We start from the raw sequence: 25,617 nt of genomic DNA on the forward strand, positions 1-25,617 counted from the left end.
CCAAAGGAAATCTACATGAAGGAAAGAGATACCCTGGTGCCATAGACTGCACAAAATGGTTACTCCAATAGTAATGGCCAGTTTCTAAACTGAGCACTCAATTCTCTCTCACTTTCTGCTGCAAAGATTACTGTCTGCAGCCAATAGCAGTCTTACTAGTGTTTTAATGTGAACAAATACAAACACTTGATAGGGTGACTTTTGATTTCCTTAGAGCCCAATCCTATGAGAAAGCTAGTAGGGGAGAGGCTGTTCTAGATTTGATTTTGACAAATAGGGAGGAACTGGTTGAGAATTTGAAAGTGGAAGGCAACTTGGGTGAAAGTAATCATGAAATGGTGGAGTTCATGATTCTAAGGAATGGTAGCTGTGAGAACAGCACAATAAAGACAATGGATTTCAAGAAGGCAGACTTTAGCAAACTCAGGGAGTTGGTAGGTAAAATGGTAGGTAAAAGCAAGTCTAAGGGGAAAAACAATTGAAGACAGTTGGCAGTTTTTCAAAGAGACATTATTAAGGGCACAAGAGCAAACTATCCCACTGCATAGGAAAGATAGGAAGTATGGCAAGAGACCACCCTGGCTTAAACAGGAGATCTTCAATGATCTAAAACTCAAAAAAGAGTCCTACAAAAAGTGGAAATGCGGTCAATTTACAAAGGATGAATAAAAACAAATAACACAAGTATGTAGGGACAAAATTAGAAAAGCCAAGGCACAAAATGAGATCAAACTAGCTAGGGACATAAAAGGAAACAAGAAAACATTCTACAAATATATTAGAAGCAAGAGGAAGACCAAGGATGAAGTAGTGCCATTACTCAATGAGGAGGGGAAGACAATAACAGAAAATGTGGAAATGGCAGAGGTGCTTAATGACTTCTTTGTTTCGGTTTTCACCAAGAAGGTTGGTGGCAATTGGATGTCAACATAGTGAATGCCAGTGAAAATGAAGTAGGATCAGAGTCTAAAATAGGGAAAGAACAAGTCAAAAATTACTTAAACAAGTTAGATGTCCTCAAATCACCAGGGCCTGATGAAATGCATCCTAGAATATTCAAGGCGCTGACTGAGGAGATATCTGAGCCATTAATAATTATCTTTGAAAAGTCATGGAAGACGGGAGACATTCCAGAAGACTGGAAAAGGTCAAATATAGTGCCAATCTATAAAAAGGGAAATAAGGAGAACCCGGGGAATTACAGACCAGTCAGCTTAACTTCTGTATCCGGAAAGATAATGGAGCAAATAATTAAGCAATCAATTTGCAAACACCTAGAAGATAATAAGGTGATAAATAACAGTCAGCATGGATTTGTCAAGAACATATGGTGTCAAACCAACCTGATAGCTTTCTTTGACAGGGTAACAAGCCTTGTGGATAGGGGGGAAGTGGTAGATGTGGTATATCTTGATTTTAGTAAGGCTTTTGATACTGTCTCGCATGACCTTCTCATAACAAACTAGGGAAATGCAACCTAGATGGAGCTACTATATGTGGGTGCATAACTGGTTGGAAAATCATTCCCAGAGAGTAGTTATCCATGGTTCACTGTCATGCTGGAAGGGCATAACGAGTGGGGTCCCACAGGGATCGGTTCTGGGTCCGGTTCTGTTCAATATCTTCATCCATGATTTAGATAATGGCATAGAGAGTACACTTATAAAGTTTGTGGATGATAGCAAGCTGGGAGGGGTTGCAAGTGCTTTGGAGGATAGGATTAAAATTCAAAATGATCTGGACAAACTGGAGAAATGGTCTGAAGTAAATAGGATGAAATTTAATAAGGACAAATGCAAAGTACTCCACTTAGGAAGGAACAATCAGTTGCACACATACAAAATGGGAAATGACTGCCTAGGAAGGAGTACTGCGGAAAGGGATCTGGGGGTCATAGTGGATCACAAGCTAAATATGAGTCAATGGTGTAACGCTGTTGCAAAAAAAGCAAACATCATTCTGGGATGTATTAGCAGGAGTATTGTAAGCAAGACACGAGAAGTAATTCTTCCACTCTACTCCGCGCTGATTAGGCCTCAACTGGAGTATTGTGTCCAGTTCTGGGTGCCACATTTCAGGAAAGATGTGGACAAATTGGAGAAAGTCCAGAGAAGAGCAACAAAAATGATTATAGGTCTAGAAAACATGACCTATGAGGGAAGATTGAAAAAATTGGGTTTGTTTAGTCTGGAGAAGAGAAGATTGAGAGGGGACATGATAACAGTTTTCAAATACATAAAAGGGAGAAAAATTGTTCTTTTTAACCTCTGAGGATAGGACAAGAAGCAATGGGCTTAATTGCAGCAATCCCCATCCTTAGAGGTTTTTAAGAACAGGTTGGACAAACACCTGTCAGGGATGGTCTAGATAATACTTAGTCCTGCCTTGAGTGCAGGGGACTGGACTAGATGCCCTCTCAAGGTCCCATCCAGTTCTATGATTCTATGAGGTACTGAGTGCTGCTAGCTCTCCCCGAAGTCACTTGTCACCGTTTGGGATGACTGAAATGCTCACAGAAGCAAAGCCCCTGGTGGTTGCATTATACTAAATTCACAATGAATTTTCTGGCATTTGGCAGGGATTCTTTCTCCCTCCTTATCAGTCTAAGATTTCCCCACTTGAGGTCCTGCTCAGGAGTAGACTGTGCTTTCCCCTGAACAGGAGAGGAGAAGGAATGGGGATTCTTTCCCTTTGTGCACTCCTGCACTGGTCCAGACACAAACTCCTGAGCATGCTCCTGCTTCCCCCTGGAGTGCAAACCATCACAAAATGGGCACAGGGAAGAGGTGGGGCCATGCCCTTGCCCTTTGCCCAGACTGCAGGGTTTGTCTGGCTATTCTAAGGGGAGCAGGTGCAGTATGTGTCTCCCGAGGCACAACTCCTAGTGGAGCGCCTTCTGGGATGATCACCTCTGCACTGTTCTCAGAACAGCCCAATAGCTAAATACCACAATCTTCCCTTCAGTCTTTACTCAGACCTCACTCCCACTTAAGATAACTAGAGCTCTTCTCAATCAGGACCTCAGAATTTTGAGACCCTGGAACATGAAAACTAAGGGCTAGATTCTCTCTTGTGTTGCACTTTGTGCAGTCATTTAAACCACCAGTGCAAAGTGGGGAGACAACTCTGACTAGGTAGCATTTTAAACTCCCTTGGCAGTGGGGTGAATGGCTGCATAAAGTGCAGGGCAACAGTGAATTATACCTTAAATATTTATGCCAACACTAAACATTTTATGCCAATTCATAAATGGTATTGAATGGCCATCATATGAGCCATCAGGTTAGATTGTAAGTAGCTCATTGATTATATTTCTTTATTCTTTCACACAATTGTTATTTCTTTGCTGGAGAAGAGAGTGAAAGCTTTAACTTCCAGTGCTAAGACACAATGGGCCAGATTCCAAACTGGTGTAAACTGGCGTAGGTCTATTACATCAGCTGAAGAGCTGATCCTATAAGTTTCTGTGAAGAGGAGATTGTGGGTCTCTTTTTCTATTAGACATTATATCAGTTGATAGAAATCAGAAATGTTCACAAAGTATCAAAACAATATTGCAATATGTTTGGTCTTCCTGAGCCCAACTCACATCCCACTCAAACTTGGACTAGTTTGTTTCACCCAAGCATACAGAAATGTCCCAATCCAAAGATAAATGATCGCAAAGGAGAATCATGTGTATCAAATTGGAAAGTGTCAGATTTTAGAAATGATATGCGCTACTCACTTTCTCCATCTCCTGTTTGAAACTGGCGAACACCTCATTGCTTTTTGTCAGTGTTTTCTGAAATTCTTCAAACCTTTCAGAATAGAGAGTGAGCTACATACACAGGAACAAACAGATCAGTTTCAGAAGCTCCATGCGGGCAAATTGAATGAATATACACCTTATTTTAATGTTAATTAAATGAAAAGGGAATCACAATGATTCAATAATAATCCTTTTGTGCTTGCAGAGCAGCTTTCAAAGCATCACATTAGTGAACTTAGCCTCACTACCCCCTGATGAGGTTGGGAACTATATTATCCCTATATTAGAGAGGAATAAAATGAGGAAGAGCAGAAAGATTGAGGCCAATATTTTCAAAAGTATGTGGGAACTGTGAGTGCTCAGCATTCTGAATATCAGGCTCAAAGTGGCATGTGGGTACCCAAAAATTGGAAGAACTCCAAATAAGTAGCTACTTGAAAAATGTTGACCTACTTGGCTTTCCTAAGGGCTGATGGGCAGCGAGTAGTAAAGCCTAGTAAAGAACCCAAGGGCTCAGAGTCCTAACTGCAATGCCTTCCAAAATGCCAAGTGTGGCCTGGGCAGTTTAAGAAGCATTTGTAACAAAAGCATAGTAGACCCGTGTCAGCCGGGAACCTCAGTTGGCAGCAGCTTGTCCCAAAGTGACACATTTCCTGCCCATTTCCATCTTTTCCTTCCCTTCCTTTATCAGACTTCCCTATTTTTATCTGTGTGTTTGTGTCTCCTCCTTCACTCTCTTCCATTTATCTCACTTTCTATCCTCTCTCCCAATTCTTCTTGCTTCTTTTTCTCTCTCTTCACTTTTCCTATTTTAAATCTTTTCCCTTTCTCTCCTTTCCTTTTTACCGTTCCTTTTTCCTTTTTTCCGAGTCTTGTTTCTTGTCCTTCTCACTTTGTGCTCTTTTTATTTATTTCCTTTCTCCTCCCTACACCTTTATGTTCTCTGGTTGCTTTCCCCTTTCCTGCACCCCCTAGCCGGGCTCCTCTCACTACTCAACTCCCTGACCCCACCTGCTGTGCCACTTCACAGGGAAGCAGAAGAGTGAATTGAGAAGAAATCTAGTCAGCTTTACTTTGTAGCTTGTACATGGAGTGGAGCTGCAGGCTGGGCCAGCAAAAGCAGAGTAGCAAGGTCTCTTGTCAATTTCACTTTGCTGTTCACACATGAGGGCGGGCAACAAAGCAGGAGAAAGGTGTTATTACAATGTGCCAGCAGTTAGGGTCCATATTTCATTATTAATCTGCTTTTACTATCCTTGAAAAAGTACATCTGAAATTAGTAATGCCACATTTTTTAGAGCTGGCCTCTGACTTTGCAGGTATGTCTACACAGCAGTGTAAGCCCAGGGTTTGAACTCAGGCTTAACTCTAGCCCCACTTCTGCCAAATACAAATCACACTAATCCAGGGCTTGGAGCCAGGGTCCCAGAACCCTATGGGGGTGAAGGGTCTGAGCCTGAGTCAAGCTGGGACCCGGAGTTCTAGCCCTATTGCTTTGCAGTTTAGATACAGCCCTACTGGACTCATGCTCTGGGAGTCCACCAAAAGTATCCCACAATCCCATAGACTGATGTTCTTTGTCCTCTGGACAGTCAATTGGTGGACAGTCAAGTGTTCCCACACTGCACCAAGAACAGAGGGCTAGAGCAGCCACATTTTGGGATGGTGCTAGGATGTCTGGGTTTTGGGTGGTTGGACTCAGGCCCACATAATGCAGTGTAGATTCTAGACTCCAAGGTTGGGACCCAGGATTCAACAATTCCTAAACTAGAGTTAAAGTTGAATGTAGATGCCCAGACCTAGGCATCTTTATTAACCTAGGGTCTGCTAACTCAAGTTCTACTAATCCTGGGCTTACATTGCAGTGTAGACATACCTGCATGATTCAATTTTTGGGTGACCATCTTGGCTCAAACTTGTGAACCCAAAAATGGAGGCACCCGAAATCAGTAAACATTCTTGAAAATTTTGGCCTGTCTAAAGTTAATTTTTCTGTAAGAATTACTTAGGTTCTGTTCTCTTCCCCTTTTCCATAATGGGAAAGCAGTTTCCTACTAAAACTTCAAAGAAATACATGATGTAAAAAGATAAATTATATTTATCTACACTTCTGGACAAAAGAAAAGCAGATGATATTGAAATGTTACATTCTGATTCCACAGCAGCACCCAGGAATGTTCAGCCAACAAGACAGTTCAGCTGTCCAGCTTGACAGCTCTTCTTAGCAAAAGAGTTTGGCATAACACACAATTTCCAAGGCAGGGTGGTCCAATATGCAACCTAAAGTTCAGAAGCAGCCTGCAGAATTTAAACATGTGGCCAGAGGCTGACCTCTCCTGTACCTGCAGGGAGATGACTAAGTCAACTAACGAAAAGCTTTCGGTTTGGTTGGTGCCAACAACAAACAATTTCTACTTAGCTATCAAGGAAGAGACAAAACATAACCAAATGCTATTTATAGTTGTGTGCATTTAGTTTTGATTTTAAACCTATGTACAATTTATATTCAGATTACTTGTGGCTCTGGCAAGTGGTCATGGAGACCTTTAGTATTTGCAAAGGTTTGATTTTTTTAATGGTGTGAGCTCCCACAATTCAAATGGGAACTGTGAGTCTTCTGAGTATCATGCCCTTGGGATCTGATGGATGGTTTAAGGATGGATGTCTACACTGCACAGTTAATCGAGGCTCTTACATAGGTTTTAGCCCTAACCCTCCTACTGTCCACACACAAAAACCTCTGACATGGGCTTGGAGATGCTTTAAGCACAGGCTAGCTTACCTATCTGGGATGCTCAGACTGGAACCCACCCACTTTACAGTGAGGATCAGGCAAAATCGTACAAGTGCCAATAGTCTTCCAAAGTCCTTCTCACAATTCCTCCCAAATGACAGACAAGTTCTCCTGCAATTGGCGTAGTTGGCTGGGAAAGAATCCTAAAACATCTTGGCACAAAGAACCACAAGCTATGTCCCCAGACACACCCGGCTGAGTGCAGAAAACAGGGAGCACACAGTAACATGGGGAGGGCTGTGCAGTGGGGATGATTGCGCCCTGGCTAACGTAACCTGAATGGTCAAATTTAGGTGCCAGTCACTTGGGTTAATGATGCAGTGTAGACAGAACTGTTAATCAGATGCTTAACAATACTAATACTGCTGTAACAATACTGTATAGGGCACTAGACTGGGAGTCAGGAGACTTTGGTTCTAATCTTAGCTCTGCTGCTGTCTTGAGCAAGTCACTGTGCCTCTGTTTCCCTGCCACCCTTTGTCTTGTTTATTTAGATTATAAGCCCTTTGGGGTAGGGACTGTCTCTCACTAAGGGTACATTGACACTTGAGCTGGAGGATGTAATTTCCAGCTTGGGTAGATGTATGCAGGCTAGCTTTGATCGAGCTAGCGTGCCAAAAATGTACATGTAGCTACAGAGACAGGTTAGCTGCCCTAAGTACAGTCCCACAAGGGACCCTAGGTACTCATTTGGGTGGCTAGCCCCTCACACTGCTTGCGCTGCCAGAGCTACCCTTGGGTTTTTCGAGTTTGCTAGCTAGATCAGAACTAGCACATGTATATCTACCTCAGCTGGAACTCCCCCTTCCCCACCCAGTTAGACTAGTCGTACCCTATGTGATTGTACAATGACTAGTACGGACGTTGGCTCAGGCCTCTACGCAGTACCATAACACAAATAATAATCATTCATATTGTACCTGAGTACACACAAGTAATAAACAAGTAAATGTGTTTTATAGTGCTAGGGTACATGCAGAGTTGTCTCTCCCCATGAGCATGTGCCATGTTCTCAGATGAGGGAGACAAAAAACACTTGACTGCATTGTGTGGTCCTATGGTTTCATTCAAATTCCTTCTGAGAGTGCACACCTGTGGTAAAAGAGGTATGAATTTGTAGGAGTAGTGCTATAGGAAACAGAGATATTTTAACACCATATTGCTAATGAGGCTATTGAATGAGAAAAGAGTAGTGTGTTAAATTAACAAGTCCCCAGTGTGATAGTGGCCTCTCTGTAATCTTTGGTTGATGAATTACAGGAAGGACTCATTAGTTCATCAAATTTGCTATATTCACTTTGATTTTTTATAGTCAATTTGTTCTCTGACACAGAAAATAATATAAATTAAAGGCCTCAGCTAACTTTTATCCTTCACTTTGTTTCAAAATACAAAGCTAAAAGAGCCAACACAAGTGACACGCCTGGAGAGGCTGTGTGTCATGCTGCTGAGTAGCACCACAGCCCCACCGTGGGCATGTTCTGTGAGCCAATGCCAAATGCCTTTAATCCTTTGGAGTGCAGCGTTCTCCAGCATAAGGAACACTGTACTGTTTAAGGGCCCGAGTCAGCAAAGTGCTAGCACCATCAACTTCCATTCAATTCAGTGAGAGTTGAGGGTGCACAGCACCTCACAGGATCCTCCCTAGGAAATGGAGTGGTGTCTCTCACGTTATTATTGCACCATTCCCGATGGATGCAGTTGTCAAAGTGATGGAACTCCCACACCTGTGTCCCAATCCAGCAGAACACTTAAGCACATGCTTAATTTAAGCATGTGAATAGTCCCATTAAAATCAGGGCCTTAACTCCCAACTAAGGCAGTCCGAGAGAGGCTTGAGTGGATTCCTTTATTACTATTATTACCACTTGAAATGCATGTTTAATATATTCTCTCATGTTCAATTTCATTAAACTGGCTAGTGAGGTCTGGCTGATATACAAAACTCTTTCTAGCTGAACATAAAGGCTTAATTAAAAACACTCAAAGAAAATTGGGGACTGACTCCTCAGGAGGCCTGTGAGGTCTGATTGGAGAACCTATCAAATTGAAGTCCATAAACAGTAGGTGCAGAATAAGTTTATTTAATATTTTTCAGTTTCTTCCGTGCTTATTTTAACCTTTGAAAAACTGCATAAAGGACCATATCCTTCTCACCTTGTTGACTGATGGCTAGACTGTCACAGCTCTTACTTGGCTGCACAGGGATGTTAGGTCACCATACTTGGATTGTGAGTCTGACTACAGGGGTAGACCCGGATCTACACACCCAGTACTATGCACTGTGAGCAATTGGGCAGAGAGAAGGTGTGGAGTGGGAGGAGACCTGGCTTTGCTTCACCTTACTTGCAGGCCAGAATAGTTGGCAGGGTACAGAGCAGGGGATATGTACTCCATGAAAAGGGATAAATACCTTACTCCTCACCCAGAGGGGGTGAATTTTGATGCTCTGAGTCACAACGCCATCCCTGGGCTGCGCCTGGGAAGATGTTGCCCTTTACTGTGGGCAGATTATAAAATTACGTTCTAGCCCATAAGTAGCCCCCAAGTCACCGAGGCTCTGTCTACAACAGTCATTTTCCATAAAACTCCCCCCCATAGCTATAGCCTGTGCAATTTGCCTGGTGATTATAATAATGGAAGCACCAGTGCAGACGAAGTACTGAGCCATTGTCAAGTATCATTGTCACGGTTTTCACCACTGTGTTTGGCAGACCTGCTCTGAGCTCTCCAGGGATCTCCAGCAAGTGCTCTGAGGACCACCAACATTTAACAGTGAATTCTCTCTGGGCTATAGAGTACTATAGGCTGGTTTAAAATTTCTACTAAATGGAGGTAATTCTCATTTAAATCCTAAAAGAAGATCATTCTCTATGACGATTTCCATTAGGTATTTCCATAAGGCTAGGAAAAGCTATTGCTATTTTCTCTTTTTGGTATACACATCATATGTACCCACATTTCAGGTCTGGTATTGTGTCACTCTGTGTGATGGAGTGACTGTTGTATGTTTTTGTATTAGTTGTATGTTATTTGGCTGCCATTGCATTTCACTCCAGCCTTATTTGTGTGATAGTTTGTGTAATAAATTTCATTTTAATGTATTTTTCAAACACTGTTTTATGCCCTGTTCAGCAGAAAGCACAAAAGGCCCATTTGTACAAGCACTCTGTGCTTGGAACTCCCATGGAAGTTAATGAGAATTCTGCGTTCAGGCCCGATTCCAGCAAAGCACTTAAGGATGTGCTTAACAACTGACTTCACTGTGACTCATGTGCTTAAAGTTAAGTATGTGCTTCAGTGCTTTGCTGGACTGGAGCCTCAGAGGGCGTGTAGGTCTTGGCTGAGAAAGAGTTATGGTGAGTATACTGGTATGGGCATCCAACATTATTACAGCATAGAGCTTTGTGGCTCAGTATTGTATGCACATGCAAACACTTCAGTGTGGTGCACTGTTGTACTACATGCGTGAATATAGCCTGATTCCATTAGTACAGTGTAGGCTTAGGGGGAATACATACAAAGCTTTTGGAATACTTTACCTGGAATGTGGTGCGTGGACTAAAAATGGGCAAACAAAGGCACACCATGCAATCAACTTCACCTGGGCCTGTAGTACAGTCTCCTGTTCCTTCAACATTTTTGCCTGGAGCTTCCATTCTGCAGCTTGAGTCAGTAGCTGTGTTTAGAGCAACAGAGAGAAAATAGTTGTTTCTGTGCCTTTGCAATGATAAAGCCTGGCAGTCCAACTACTTTACATTAGTATCTTTGGAAATAGCTGGAATAAATTCCAGTCATGTGCTGCACAAAGAGTCTATCTAGATTGGGGCCATTAGCATGAGTTTGAAAATTATGGGGTGGGGATTCAGTGAAAAAAAACTGGGATTTCAAAAATAGTTGGGGTAGAAGCTCCTATATGTTGTATACAACGTGGCCATCCAGCACCTAAGGAAATATACCTGTATATCCTTTACTCAGCCAGTTGGGTAAAATCCCATTGACTTTAATGGATTCAGGATTTCAATGTTTAGATCATTTTGGCTAGGATCCCAAGTTCTGGCCAAGGTCAATTTAATAGGCAGTGATAGATACATATATAATCCAAGGGATCCTATGGAAGGCCACCCAGCATGAAGAGATGGTGTGGATGAATCTTGGTTAGATGGGCTCTAATTTCTGAATCACTTTCTTGAGGAAAACAACAAGGAGTCTGGTGGCACCTTAAAGACTAACAGATTTATTTGGGCATAAGCTTTCGAAGAAGTGAGGTTTTTACCCACGAAAGCTTATGCCCAAATAAATCTATTAGTCTTTAAGGTGCCACCAGACTCCTTGTTGTTTTTGTAAATACAGACTAACACGGCTACCCCCTGTTTCTTGAGGAAGTATGTAAAAAACATATGTGAAGAATACTTAATTGTGTTAACATTTGCATGCTGCGCTGGATTTTCAAGTCCAGGTCTCCCTTTTTGGCACCTACATGGTTGCTTCTTGAGGAATTACAGGTTGGTTGGGTCTAATGGTTTGAAACAAAACTTTGAAAAGCCTCAGGGCCATTTGGTGTCCAGGCCAGTCATTAATTCCCAAAACTGCCTGGGCTTTGATCTTTATTTCTTAAATTTTCATAAGGGTCACCTTGACAGGCATCCTGGCTAGGATGATGAAGAGACCCAAGGTCAGACCCATAGGTCCCCTGCTACAACAAAACAGAGTTAAAATGAAGCAGAAAAAGTAGTATTTTTGGACAATAATGAAATCCTTCCCACATATTATCACACTGCACTATTTCTGCAGCTTGTTAAAATCCAGGAGTTAATAAACTTTTCTGTAACACAAACAAACCACAGAGTGGCTACACAAATTAATGTGCAGTCTTAGGCAGCCCGAGATACTCTGCAAAAAACAAACTGGTAGAAACTGAATCATGAAAACTAGTATTTGTATTGATAAAATGTGAAGTGATAATAAGGGCGGACTCAACTCGGAGACCAATTCATAATAAAAATATTTAATGCAATGTTTAGAAAAATTATGTTATTGTTTGGTATTTGTGTTATGGTAGTGGCCTGAGACCCCAGTCAGGACCAGGCAGGCCCCATTGTGGTATGCATTATAAACACAGACTAAAGGACAGTCTCTGTGCCTAACAGTTTACAATCTGTTTTAAGGCAAGGTGTAACAAGAAATATTATAGGCTAGATTTTCAAATCTAGGCTCTCCTTTTTGCACCCACAGATTTGCAAATTCACGTAAACTATATGTTCAAGTACCTGACTGTGCCTTCAAATCAGGCACTTAGAAGTCTAGTATGACCTAAATTACACCTGCAATTAATTGCAGATACAACATTGTATTGCAAGTAATGACAATTGATGGCACATTGGGGTGTCAAAGCAACACCAACCAAATGTAGGATGATGGAGAAAATCTACCGTAGGCCATTGAAGCCGTGTGCTAACACATCCTCAGGTTGTGCTAACCGCTAAAGAAGAACACATAGTACTAAATGTTACATTTTTACTAGAGGATCACACTCTTCATTGCTTCTATAGGCCAAGCTGTACAGCCCACGAGAGAGAGCAGTGTCTGAAGGGGCTGCCTGTGACGTGTCAGCATCAGCAGGGGCTGTCAGAGCGATTCTGCCACCTGCAGCACCAAGTGGGCATGCGGTGGGCCTGATTTTCCTCTCACAGTGGAAATCGGGCTTTTCCACTTTCACCAAGATGATTAGGGCTCTGCCCATTGATACCTAGAACACTTCTGGGCATTTTAGAATTGATCGGATGCAGTGTTCAAAAGTTATTATGTTAGAGACAACCTCCAGTGAGCTGAGTGTGGGGCCTTGCAGGCTCGGTCAATTAGACAATTTTTATTAGGTGACTAACTTGTTTTCTCAATTGGTACTTATATTAAATAAATCCTGGCCCTGCTGCCTGACCTCAATAGCTGGGCTGAGTGATCAAGATTTTGGGGGGAAGTTAGAGGAGAAGGAATCCACTGGAGAAACCTGCTTCACAATACTGCATGCAGTACAGTGCCACGTTTGCTCGAAGCACTGGCACTTTGAATTTCAGGGTTTGTTTAATATTCAGTGGGTACGTTCCTAAGAAGCAAGAGCACATTTTAAAAATATCACTGCACAAATGTCCCTCCTTGTACATTTTTGTAGATCCCGTGGCTCTTGCTGAGTGAGGTAAAGAGGTTTTGTGCTGGGGCAAGTAAACCATGTATGGTGTTGAAGTTAAGACGAAAAAATTATAATTCAAAGACTAATTGGATAACTATAAGAATAAAACACGTTATTAAAAAATAGCTTGAAAAAGCTAAAAACCTGATGCAAAACTGATGGGGAGAGCTCTGCAAAATGGTACATAGAGAGTTGTAAGATAGTTCTGTCCCTGAAAGACTTTTCCAGCAAGTGCTGTCTGTGATTGAAGTTTGCCCTTCTATACTACTGAGCTCATCCTAAGAGGGCTGCATCATAAATGCCTTAATTACATATATTTTAATAGCATGGTGCCTTGAACTCAGTAGTGTGCAATATGATTCAGATGGAGGACAAGTATAGTCCTGTAGTCTGGATACCGGACTGTGAATGATGAATTCCAGTGTACCAATCCTACTCTGACACTGACTCATCGCATGGCTTTGGGCCAGTCACTCATAGGCGCCGGCTTCCTCTGGTGCTCAAACCCCTGCTCCACCCCAGACTACACCCCCATCCAACCCCTTCCCCCAACTCCCACCCCCGTCCCGCCTCTTCCCGCCCCCACTCCACCCCAGGCCCTGCACCCATCCCATCCCTTCTCCCAAACTCCCACGCCCGCCTGCCCGCTTCTGCCCCCTCCCCACAGCGTGTCCCATCCCCACTCCTCCCCCTCCCTCCCAGAGCCTCCAGCATGCTGTGAAACAGCTGATCGTGGTTGGTGGTAGGCGCCTGGAGGTAGGGGGAGGCGCTGATCGGTGGGGCAGCAGGCGGGCAGGAGGTGCTGGGGGGGAGGGAGAAGATGGCTGCCCGTGGGTGCTAAGCACCCACTAATTTTTTTCTGTGGGTGCTCCAAGGCTGGAGCACCCACAGAGTCAGCGCCTATACAGTCACTTAACATCTTTGACTGAGTTTGGGCTGTATTATTACCAAGTGGTAATAATACATACTTGCCTACCTCAAAGGCAGGCTGCAAGCATTAATTCAGTTAATGTTCATAAAATTATTTAAGCATAAGTATGTATTATTATACGCGCATCCTTTATGATTTTATAGCTAATTGAACCATTTCTTGAATTTACTCTTTCGTAGGTGCTAGTCATACAGGAGAATTGCAAAGAAAATTCCCCTCTCTTGAAAACCATGTACAAAGAATATTGATTTTTCACTACTTCATGAAAAAATGGAAATAAGTCCATATAGTCTGGCTAAAATGCTTTTGGAGAAGGGTTTTCTAGACAGAGTCAGCAGAGGTGACAACTCTGGGCCTCACATTCTGAGAGGGACAGCACCTCTAGGGGTTCCACTTTCAGCACCTGTTGATTTGATTACTGGATGATACACTCGAAACTCCTTCATTGGCTTCTCTGCTCACCACTGCCTGCAACCTCTACTGGAGACACCCTCTACCCTTTCAGATTAGCAGCTGGGCCCAATTGGAATTCAGGAACATTCAGTGGGGTCATCAGAGCCCTATGGGGAAATGTCTTTGGCAGGGATTGATGGGGATTGGTGCTTTAGGACTGGTAGCATGATCTGGCCCCATGACTGATGAATTAGCCATGCACTAAGAAAAGGTGGCAATCTGGCAGCCCTGGAGGCTGCATTCCTGTATCTATAGTACAGTCACACCAGAGGCAACAGCCGTGAAAGTTTCCCTCACACTGCCCTGTCACTGTATCACAACTCAGACCTGCAAAGCCAATTATAGTGGTGAAACAGTATTCAGGGGTGATTTGGGCCCATCTTTTATCTAAAGACAGACAGACAAATAAGCAGACAGATTAGATAGATAAGTACGTATTCCTTTTCTCGTTCATGTCGCTCCTCTGCTTCTTTCATCATTTCCTGTGACTGCTCCAACTTGGCATCCACCAGTTTCTGTTGAAGTTCTCTGTGCTTAAATATTTTATCAAGTTGCTGCAAGAAAACAAACTCTGCTGTGCTGAAATTGCGGATGTAGTGACATACACACACCTGCATGCTCACACACGTATGGCTGCCTACTAGAACAAGCATAAAGGCCAAAATACTGCAAATGGCTAGAGCCCTGCAAATCCATGGATATCTACTTTATATCTGCGGATGTGGATGCAGATGCGGTTGTATTGCTTACCATCTTTGTAGATCACCTATTGGATGCAGATCCAATTTTTGTATCTGAGAAGGGCTCTACAAATGGAAACCCCAAATATTCCCAGCCTATTGCAGTTATTAGAAAACGATAGTTCTTGTCATAAGAACAAATTGTACCAGAATTTAGTCTAGAAGTGAAACCAAGTTTGTATTAGTTTAAATTTATAATAACAAAAAAGTCCTGGGGACCTTTTCCAATACTGTGCATTAGAATGTACAATATCCACATATAAACTCATTAGTATAATCAGAAAGATTACTCATATCTCAAATGATTGCTCATTAGATCATGAACATGCATAACACAGTTTATTGGTGCTGTTAACTGGTCAAGATTTTGACAGATGGAGCATATTAGATTCAAATATCAAAGCCAATTGATCCTATAAAGTGAAAACAGAGATTTTAGGCCCCAACCCTGCAAATAGCTCAGTGTGGGTGCAGGGATTCATCTGGACAGAACTCTAAACAGGATGGGGCCCTTTGGGCTTCAGTCTGCAAGATGCTGAGCATTCTGGCCTGACACAACAAAGTACTTGAGGACATGCTTAAGTTTAAGCATATGAGCTGTCTTGCTGAGGCAATGGGACTACACACACACATGTAAAGTTCAGCACGTGCTTCAGTACTTTACTGGATCAGGCCAGAGTACTCAGCACTTCGTGGGGTTGAGCCCTTATTGACCATTGTTTCCTCCTGGTACTTACTTGTGTTCTAGCTCAACCACATAACATGGGTTTGATGCAGAAATTATTGGGTGAAATATACAGGAGGTCAGACTAGATAATCTCATGGTGCATCTGGCCTTTGAATCTATGACTCTATAGCAGCCTCTCCCAAAAGAAATATCATCAATGACTCACCTCACTCTTGCTGTGTTGAGTAAATCATTAGAGCTGGTTGGGAATTTTCCAATGTAACTTTTTTGTATGTAGGAAAATGCCGATTTATGAAACCAAAACTGTCCACAGGAAAGGGTTGCTTTCAACTAATTTCTCGATTTGAAAAAATTTTGAGAAAAAAGTTTTTAAATGGTCAAAAACATCCTGTTTTGACATTTTCTAATAGAAAACTTTTGTTTTATGGTTTGAAATGACTTTACATTTCAAAATTTTAGTTAATTTATTCTAAAAAAAGCTTAAAAATAAAGTCTAAATCTGAACAAAACATTTTGAAATTATGAATTGACATGATCCAAAAAATGTTTCAGATTGTTAGTTCATTAACATTATTAACATTTTTGATTTTTTGTTCCGATTTGGGTTGGGAAAAAATTCTGAATTCTTAATCTCTTATGCGATGGGTTTATAAATCATGCCACATTTAGATAAAATTTCTTTTTACTTTGATAAAAACCATTAAAATGCATGTATAGTTCATTCAGGGGATGATCTCATGTGAGATACAATAAGATTTAAAAATAATTAGATGGATGTGCTCAGTCCAAAGTGGGTCAGCATTTGAGACTGGAAGTACACAGTACTTATGTCACCTTTCCTTCTGTTTTTAGTGCATATATTTGGACTGAGAACCACAATGAACATACTAATTAACAATAAAATGTCCCCAAAAGTCATGAGTTGAGATATTTACTAAAGATGGGGAAAAAATCAGCATAGTTTGAAAATATAGGAGCTTTGTTGAAATTTTCTCAATAGCTCTAATATTTACTGAAGAGATAATATGCTATCTAGATATTTTTTTACTGCAGGTTTTATAGTGAAAGTCATGTCTGTTCAGATGCCGAGCGTCCCTGGTTTACATTTTTTATTAATCTGCAGCTGCCAGAGAAGGGTTGAAGCACTAACTTGCTTCTGATACAGTCTGGGTTAAACTGCAATGTGCTATTAAATCTTGACAATGTTATCCATGTTGCACATCACAGAAAAACCTCATGAAGAACAAAAATGACAGCAAATTGAGAGGTGGGGGTGGTGTCAATAAATCTAATCCTATGCACTTCAAAACCTGCCTCTCCCTACCTCAAGGAGGCTGCATGCCTTAGTAGTCTCACCTCCTCTCTGAGTTCATACTGATCAATGATGCTTTTCAGTTTCTCGGCCAGCTCTGTGTTCTCCTGGCACAGTTTCATGTTCCTTTCACTTTGCTGCTCAATCTGAGTCTGGATATCACTCAGTGTGCCCTGGAAATGATTAGTGATCTCTTTTCTCTTCTCGTCTTCCTCCCGTGCCCGTTGAAGAGTTTCCTCCTGTTAAAAAGGTGGACAATGTGATAATTTAAATGGGTAACACAACAGCCAGCTTTAAAAAAAAGAAAAGAATTGGACTCATCTGAAGGTTTGCAGTTCTCTTTAGAGCTATGTCTTTCTTTCATAAACCCAGGTAATGAGTGTGACTATAAATACATAGATTGGATTAGACAGTAGCCTTGAAAGAAAGGAGGAAAACAAGGACTTGCGTTTATACAGATTGAGTTAAAGGGAACTCTCAAACCAGAGCAGCTTGGGTATGAGAATGTTTATACAAAATATAAATATACTGATTCCCAATATTTCAGCATTACCTTTGCTATGAAAGAAGATATCTAGTAAAAAATGTTGCATCCAAACTGTTTTCTGATGGAAAATTGGGTTTTTGACAAAATGACCATGTTTGTTGAGAGGTGTTTGCTTTCTGTGGAAAGTTTCTGCTTTTAGTTGAAACCCCCAAAACCGAAAAGTTTTGGCCACAAACAAAAATGTTTGGTCTTCATTCAGCACCAATACCTGGATTTAAGGGGTTTCTCTCTCACAACCCAGCCTCTTCTGCTTCATCAAGTAGTAAATCAAACAGCTATACCAGGCTGTGTGTTGTACAGATACAGAAGTTTATTTGCCAACACAGAGCCAAATAATGGGAGTGTTGCCTGAGTAAGGATTGCCGGATTTGTTCCCCACTTATCAGTGAAACTCTAGTTAGGATCTTTTTATGTGTAAGTGAATGTACCAGATGTCTGGATTCAGTGTTCTAGCATTGGGACTACAATTTTTTTTATTTCCTAGTTATTTGCTTCTAAGGGTGTGTAATCCTGTTGTAACATTGTTGGTAGCCACACCTAACATGTTGCAACCACATTAAGAAACCAATCTACAAATTGCATAGTGGCGTACTTTACAATCACATAGCATAGTTCAGCTAGCATAGTTATTTATATGAAATCTCTGATTACACTGGACAAGGATAATTTACTATAACCATGTGTGAATACAGCTGTAGCTGACTCTAGCACACTATAATTTATATTATAGATGTGTCCTCAAAGGTGTAGATTTATCTCCTGTTCTTGAAAAAAACGAGTGCTCAGTGGGTGCGTAAAATACTACACTTTCTACAAGGCAAACATCACAAAGATCTGCTGAAGAACAGCTACTGCTCCTATTGGAGGTCACTTTTCCTTGTGGTGGACTGGACATGGATGGAGATCATAGAGTCGTGCAGTTTTCTGGAGGAGGGAAATTTGGGATAGCATTATTGTTTGTATTACAGTAGGAGGAGTAGTGCCCAGAGGCCACAACTGAGATTGGGGCCCCATTGAACTAGGCACTGTACGTACACACACAAACACACAAAGTCCCTACCAAGAAGAGCTTCCGATCAAAATAGACAAGACAAAGATTGGGAGGAAAGCAATATGATAATCTCTATTTCACAGGTGGAGAACTGAGCTACAGAGAGAGAAAGTGAGACCTGTCCAGCTCACTCAGGAAGCCAGTGGTAACGCTGGGAATTGAATACATAAGAACATAACATAAGAACGACCGTACTGGGTCAGACAAAGGTCCATCTAGCCCACTATCCTGTCTACCAACAGTGGCCAATGCCAGGTGCCCCAGAGGGAGTGAACCTAACAGGTAATGATCAAGTGATGTCTTTTAGACTCCTAGCACAGGGCCTGATCCTTAAGTCTAGCCTTCATAGATACTTCATTCTTTCAGTAGAGCAAAAGTGCATTAGTAAAATATCGTTATCATAATTCAGAGCTCAGTAAAGTAATAAATATATCTAAATGAATATAAAGCAAAACATTTCCATGTCTTGGAGATGAGTTACAATGAACTATTTTGTAGCAAGGTGACATAAAACAGCCAGAAAGTAGCAATTGTGCAAATATTAAAACATATGCAGTGATAACACTTTGGGTCTCACTTATTATTTACCTTGGAAGGAAGAATAATTACCTGAAGCACAACAAAAGAATCGCTGGTTAAGGTTTGCTAGAGTCATCATGCAATTTTGGTGTAGGGTGCATTGTTCAATATGATCTCCTTCTCTGCCCCAAGCCAAAGGCCAGACAATGGCTTTGAGCTACTGACTGCCTTGTGGGGTTTTGGAACACTCCACAAGCAGCTGGGCAGCACCGGGAGTGCATCGAGGAGCTGGGCCAATCAGAATTTCTCATCTTATGATTTTAGATATCAGATATTGTCACCGTTTGAGTTTCAAGTATTTTGAAACGAGGCTGCACCTAGCTGAAAGAAAAGCTGGTCTTGTAGTTAAGACACTGAACTGGTCTCAGGAAAACTGCATTAAACTCCTGGCTGATACTGGCTTCTTCAGTGAATAATTTAATCTCTCTGTGCATTAGTTTTCCCATCTGTAAAATCGGTATGATAATAATACTTCCTTTGCTTGTCTAGGTTGTAAACTCTTTCAAGCAGGGACTGTCTCTTGCTATGTGTAAGTACAATAGCTAGCACAAAGGGGTTCTGATCTCAGAGGCCTCTAGACACTACTGTAGGAGGAATGCTGACTGACTTGTCAAGAATTCCTCCCCAGAGTCAGGGCTGGCTCTAGGTTTTTTGCCACCCCAAGCTCCAAGAGCGGAACTGTCCAAGCCAAAAAAAATAAAAAAAAATTTGGGAGCGGAATGCTGCCCCTGAAATTGTGCCGCCCCAAGCACGTGCTTGCTTTGCTGGTGCCTAGAGCCGGTCCTGCCCAGAGTGTACCAGGAAGCAGTAGCTTTAGCACCCTAGGAAAGGGAGTGGCATGTACTGCACCTGCATTGGGCCAGTGGAGAGGCTCTATAGATCTAGCTTAGCAATGTTTCTTCTCTGCACACCAATTGTGCTGGCCCCTGAGCAGGGTCACACGGAAGGGGGAAGGCTGTTGTCCCCACATTGGGGCAGTCACAACCTGGCTCAAAGTAAACTTCCCAATTTGAATTACTGTGTAATTGTTCACCTCAATTACATCCAAAATCTTCAGTCATTTCTATCCCTATTAATCTGTGAGCGTTCCCCAGGCATTTCCTCTATTGCCTGTTGCTCTTGGTGTCTCAGGCTCGTTTCTGTACAGCAAGCTCATTTAAGTTTTCTCCATAATACTAAGGATTAAGAGCCAGATTCTGCTCTTGCTTACAGCCGTTAAAGCTGGAGTAGCTCCACAAATCCAATGCCCTGGATTCACACTGCTGTCACAGAGCAGAATCTCTTCTTGAAGGATTTCTTTTCAGCATGTTCAAAGCAGTCAGAACATGCAAATCATATTTCCTTCATTAATTAGTGAAATCTACACTCACTTCTCTATCAGTTGTAAATTATGTTTTGGAGTTTTAACACAAATAAATATGCTGCATCTCCTCTATGCTTACAGGTGGATGAGCTTTCGGAGACTAAAATTCATTCTTAAGATATCCCCTTAATCCAGTTCTACTCTCTCCTCTACCTCGCTCTCTTTTCTTAATTCCCCTATCGGAGGTATATCCATACCTCATATGCCAATATGATACTGATACAGCCTTCCTATGTTTCACTGTTAAAAGTGCAATAATAAATTTAATAAAATCTCATAACATCAGAAAGAAGATACTGTTATGAAGTGGGTGAAAGCTTGAAATGTGTTGGGTTAAAATGCCATTGAGGTTGATAGGTGTCAACTCACCCTTCAATTAACATAACTATAAACATAAGCCTCACCTAAGACAACAGGAGTGTGTGAACCCCCTCAGGAGCTTTTGGGCTGTGTATTGTTTTGGGGAGGGTGTGTGGGAATGTGAGAGAATATTCAGATACTGCTGAGGTCACAAAGAAGAACAGAGAGAGAGAGGCAGAGGCAAAGTGGCAAGAAAAAGCAAGCAGGAGCCTGTAAGCACAATGGTGTGATGCTGGAGTGGGAAAACCTAGAGAGTTTTTAGGTCTGGTGTTGACTAAAGAGGTTGGGAGGGCTGGTAAGCTAAGAAACTGCTCCCTTTTGTTCTTGGTTCCTTCTGTGTTCCAAGATACAGGACTCTGTGCATTCCTTGTAAATAAACAAAACTGCATCAAAAAATACCTGGCTGCCACCAATTTCTCCTTCCACCTCAAACTCCCACATAGCCCTGAACTTTGACTAGCAACGCTACCTTATGTGTAGGTTTAATCATTTTAACGAGCGATATTTTATTAATAAAAGACCTCATAGAATTAAGATTATCCAGGTTTATTTTGATCTTGCACAGGTGTAAATCAGGAATACTGTAATTCCACTGAAGTCACACCTGAGTGAAATGAGTGCAAGTGAAATCAGACCAGGGTCACCATCTCAGTTTACTACTCCCTGATTAGGTTGATGATCCTATGATTCTGAGGCAGTACAGTCTGACTCCCAAACTGCTTGGGTCATGCCCAGAATCAGAACTGGTGACTGGCTGGTGACTGGCTGATCTTTTACTCTTAACTGTCCATGAGCAAGAAGCACAAGGAACATGAGATATTTATGTCATTAAACAGCCACCAGACTGTCAGCTAATTTTCAGATCAATAACACAACACAGAGAAATGTGTGGATAGAAGAGGTAAGTTTTGCGCTTTGTAACTTAAGTGACACAATCAGCTGCTTTCTATAGTTTATTTTCCCCATGGTTTATAATACAGTATAAGCAGATTTGCCTACCCCAAGTGTTCAAAAATTATGTGCCAGGCTCCCCCTCCCCCCAAATAATTAAATTGACTTAAAACCATGAGATTTAAAAAAATAATACACTTTGGATTCTTTTTATCTGAAACCCTAAGGACTAGAAATGTAGCTTTAAATTCTTTTTTTCATGTAATCACGACTCCAGAAGGTGGGCTTTTAAAAAAACCCACTAAATGCTACAAGGATCATGTTAACTTTATGAGAGTTTGTAACTGTCTTCATTACGAATTTAATTCTTAGCCATGTTGAAAACACTGATATTTTTTCCTACTGGCTTATTTTATTTTGCTTGCTTGTGATGTCAGCACAAGGCTGGAGTAGGGTTAGTGCTTCTGTGTTTTACAGAAAGGTCTATAGCATCTAAGAAACTTTTATCCCCTTTAGGGGACAGGCTTACCCTCACTTCTTGCTATGGGTGATTCAACTGGACAACTTAATTGTGTTTTGTGTGCTCACATGGCAAGTACTAAAGCCAATGGAAGCCAGACAGAATTTGGCTTTATAATAATAGCCAAAAGTTTGTCTGGCTGGTCACACAGTTCCAAAGTAAAGCGGTTTAAAAGATGACAGATATTGGAGACAGTCTTGCTAGGTTTAAGGGTGAAAGGCCCTATGAACTACTTACGCCCCATGCAAAAATAGGGAGCAAACTATGTTACCCTAGTCATAGTGAGATCAAGAAGTATCTGACTACTGAGATGTCATTTATGATATTCAACCATGCAACCAGTCCCATATCTACTCTCACCATACTATTAGGTCTGCTCTACACACAAAGTTGCACTGGTTTAACTAAAGATGGGTTTTAAAAAAAATACATATGGTTTCCACTGGTTTAACTCTGAGTGGACATTCTTTAGTCACTTTAAAACTGCCTGATATTGATTTAAGGTAAAATGATATAAACAGTTTAAAACCAATATAAATGTGCCCGTGCAGGTTTAACTAAATAATATTTAAACCACTTTTAGTCAAACAATTGAAACTTCAGTGTGTAGACTGAGCAATAGTTTCCCAGCAAATCTCTCTTCTAATCAGTGTACAAGAACATTTAGTCTAGACCCCATGGGCCACATCCTCAGCAGGTGTAAATCAGTGAGTACGGCTGCATTAAAGCCAGTGGAGCTGTGCTGATTTCCATCAGCTGTGGATCTACACCTGCGACTTCAAGTCTGTAACTTTACACTCAATATTTCCCTATGAAGAAGGATTTTTATTTTAATAGATCAGAAAAGAGATTTTTTTGTGTATTAACAATAATAATATTTATTATTTATGGGTATTCACAAACAACTAGAAGGAAAATTAGCCACAGAGACATATTAATAGAAAATAAGATATTTAAAGGAACACGGTTGTTGTAGATTTCACATCTAAGTGGCATATGTGAAAAGTGGGGAATTTTGGTAATATTTGTATGATTCCTGTGTGTCTGAGCTTCCCTCCATGCTTTGCCTTGCTATGCACAGAGTATAAAGGGCCAAAATGTTACTGTTGGGGCAGAGTAAGAGTGACTAATAAATTGTTACCTTGTTTGAAAAAGCTGCTTGGTGTCACTACAGATACTCACTGAGGACACTGAGCTCTGGTGGGGCACAGTCCAAGTCTCCCATGGGAGTCTGGTTTGGCTGGACTTGCTGCAGGGAGCCATGGATTGCTGGTGCCTGAAGGCCCAGTTTAGGAGTCCTGGAGGCACGGGTCTGCCCCTACGGAACTGTGTGGATCCTTGGGGACCAGCACACTAAAGGGGTCGCTCCCAAGGGACTGGTTACATGCTAGGGCATAGACCAGACCCTGTGAATCCATCACAACCTAATACACCAAAGAAGTTACAAACACAATTTGAATCTGAGCCCATTGACACACCTTAACATTTCTCTCTCACACAGATACTGTAATTTGAGACAGTTTTTGCAGACTAGGTCAACATCCTTCTCATCTTCAAGGCAAATCAGACGGACTTTTTGGCTTGGTTCATCCTCACTGGTCATTTCAAAATACCCCAGCACCCAAATTATATCAAAATCCCCAATAGCTCCTTGTGAGTCTCCTGCAGCAAATCACTAGTGCTTATTTTATTATGGAAACACATATGTAATATATAAAACATACTGAGTCTAAGAGTACGTCTACATTGCAATCAGAGGTGTGACTGCAGCACATGTAGAAATACCTGAGCTAGCTTTGATCTAACTAGCTTGAATAACAATAGCAGTGATGCCATGGCAGAAAGTGTAGAGAAATGCTAAACTGTATTATGCTGTTCAGTCACTAAGTGGCACCATGTTTAATATACCTTATCTGAGCATATACCTCAATGGCTATACTTGTCAGTGCATTAAAGTGTGTCTTAAAGAGACCACATCTCTGTCATGGGGCACACCACTCACTGCCGGACTGGTGAGTGGTACTCTGGGGATTAGCTCAAGGCTGACGTCCCCTGTCCGCGATTTGCCCACTGTCACTCTCTCTCCTATCCACCGGCAGCCTCTCTCACAGCCTCAGGAACTGCAATGTGACTTGGCCCTCCGGCTGTGTCACTGTCCCTGTTCCCCCCTTCCGGGGGAGGTTTAGCTCCTCAATAGTCCTAGGCAGCCTTCCCGCTCATTGCCTCAGTGTTACTTGCCGTGTGGCTGGTAGGGGAACCTGGGCCCACCTTCTTCTCCGGGTTCCAGCCCAGGGGCCCTCAGCTCAGCAGTCTGGGCCTCCTCTCTCCGGCCTCACTGTTCTATCTCTGGGTTGCTTCCTACTACTGGTTCCCCATTTCTTCCTAGGCCTACCAGTTCCCCAAAGCCGCCTCTTTCTCCCTATGAAGTATCTGCAGTCTCGCTCCTCCCTTTCTCCCAGGAGTGTCTACCTTTTCCCATCTGCCCCTTCTCCTTTCACTTCCTGGGCTTTATAGGCTACGCCTATTCCTGCCCAGCTGAGCCTCCTTAATCAGCTGCCTAATGGGTTAATTGGCCCATCTGGCCTGCATTAAACTCTGTAGGGTGAGTGTGGGATAGTCATCCCATCACAATCTCCCTGTATCTCTCTCTGGTGGAAGCTCTGTAACTAGTCCATATGTGGTACATGACAAGATGTCAGAAGTAAAGGCAACTTAACTGCAGAGGAGAACAGAAACAGAAGGAAAGCAGCAACAATAGTTGCACAGGCTAACTACATACCTTTCAGACTAAATGCACAAGATATGGGAAAATTCATAGCCCAGTGATCCATGTCCAGTCAAAGGTGCAATATGTAATAAATGCACAAAATATGGACATTGTGCAGCTATTTGCTGCACTAAAGCAGTTAGGGTGTTGACTCATATTACAGGCAATGAAGAGCCATAGCTTCTGGGCTCTATCATGTGTGATGATACAGAGCCCACCCGGAGAGTGAAATTGAATATTCATGGAAAGACTATTGATTCAGGAGTAGACATGACAGTCATATCATCAGAGGGGACTTATAATCATCTTCAACTCTTCCCAGAGCTGAAGTCACCTGACACAGCTCTGACTAGCCCTAGAGGTATTCTGAACTGCACGGGCCAGTTCTCCACAGAAACAACATACCAAAAAAAAAAAAAAAAAAGAGCTTTGTACTCAAAATGCATGTGATCAAGGATTAAAGACCAACGACCTTCTCAGCTTCTGCATGGCAGCCATGATGGGACTAGTGAGAAAGGTGGAAGAACTCAATGGAGTATTTGATGATACAGGAGTTTTAAAAGGAGATCCAGTAAAATAACTTTAAGAGGCAATGCTGAACCATATAGAATAACAACAACTCTACCAGACAGATCTTGGAAGAGACTAGCTGCAAATTTATGCTAATTCAGAGGCCATCATTA

The 25,617-nt window shown here is 41.9% G+C and overlaps 1 protein-coding gene across 1 annotated transcript in view; it reads right to left on the bottom strand.

The window, feature by feature from the left end:
* The window catches only part of TXLNB (taxilin beta), a 40,609-nt gene that overhangs the window by 2,359 nt on the left and 12,633 nt on the right, over window positions 1-25,617 (bottom strand). The window contains exons 4-7 of the mRNA XM_065400981.1: window positions 16,901-17,095; window positions 14,551-14,670; window positions 10,150-10,224; window positions 3,728-3,820 (exon numbers count right to left, since the gene is read on the bottom strand). Coding sequence (XP_065257053.1) covers window positions 3,728-3,820; window positions 10,150-10,224; window positions 14,551-14,670; window positions 16,901-17,095 — 483 coding nt within the window. The remainder of the gene's footprint in view (window positions 1-3,727; window positions 3,821-10,149; window positions 10,225-14,550; window positions 14,671-16,900; window positions 17,096-25,617) is intronic.

Source organism: Emys orbicularis, chromosome 3 (assembly GCF_028017835.1).
Source record: "Emys orbicularis isolate rEmyOrb1 chromosome 3, rEmyOrb1.hap1, whole genome shotgun sequence".
Classification (NCBI taxonomy): Eukaryota; Metazoa; Chordata; order Testudines; family Emydidae; genus Emys; species Emys orbicularis.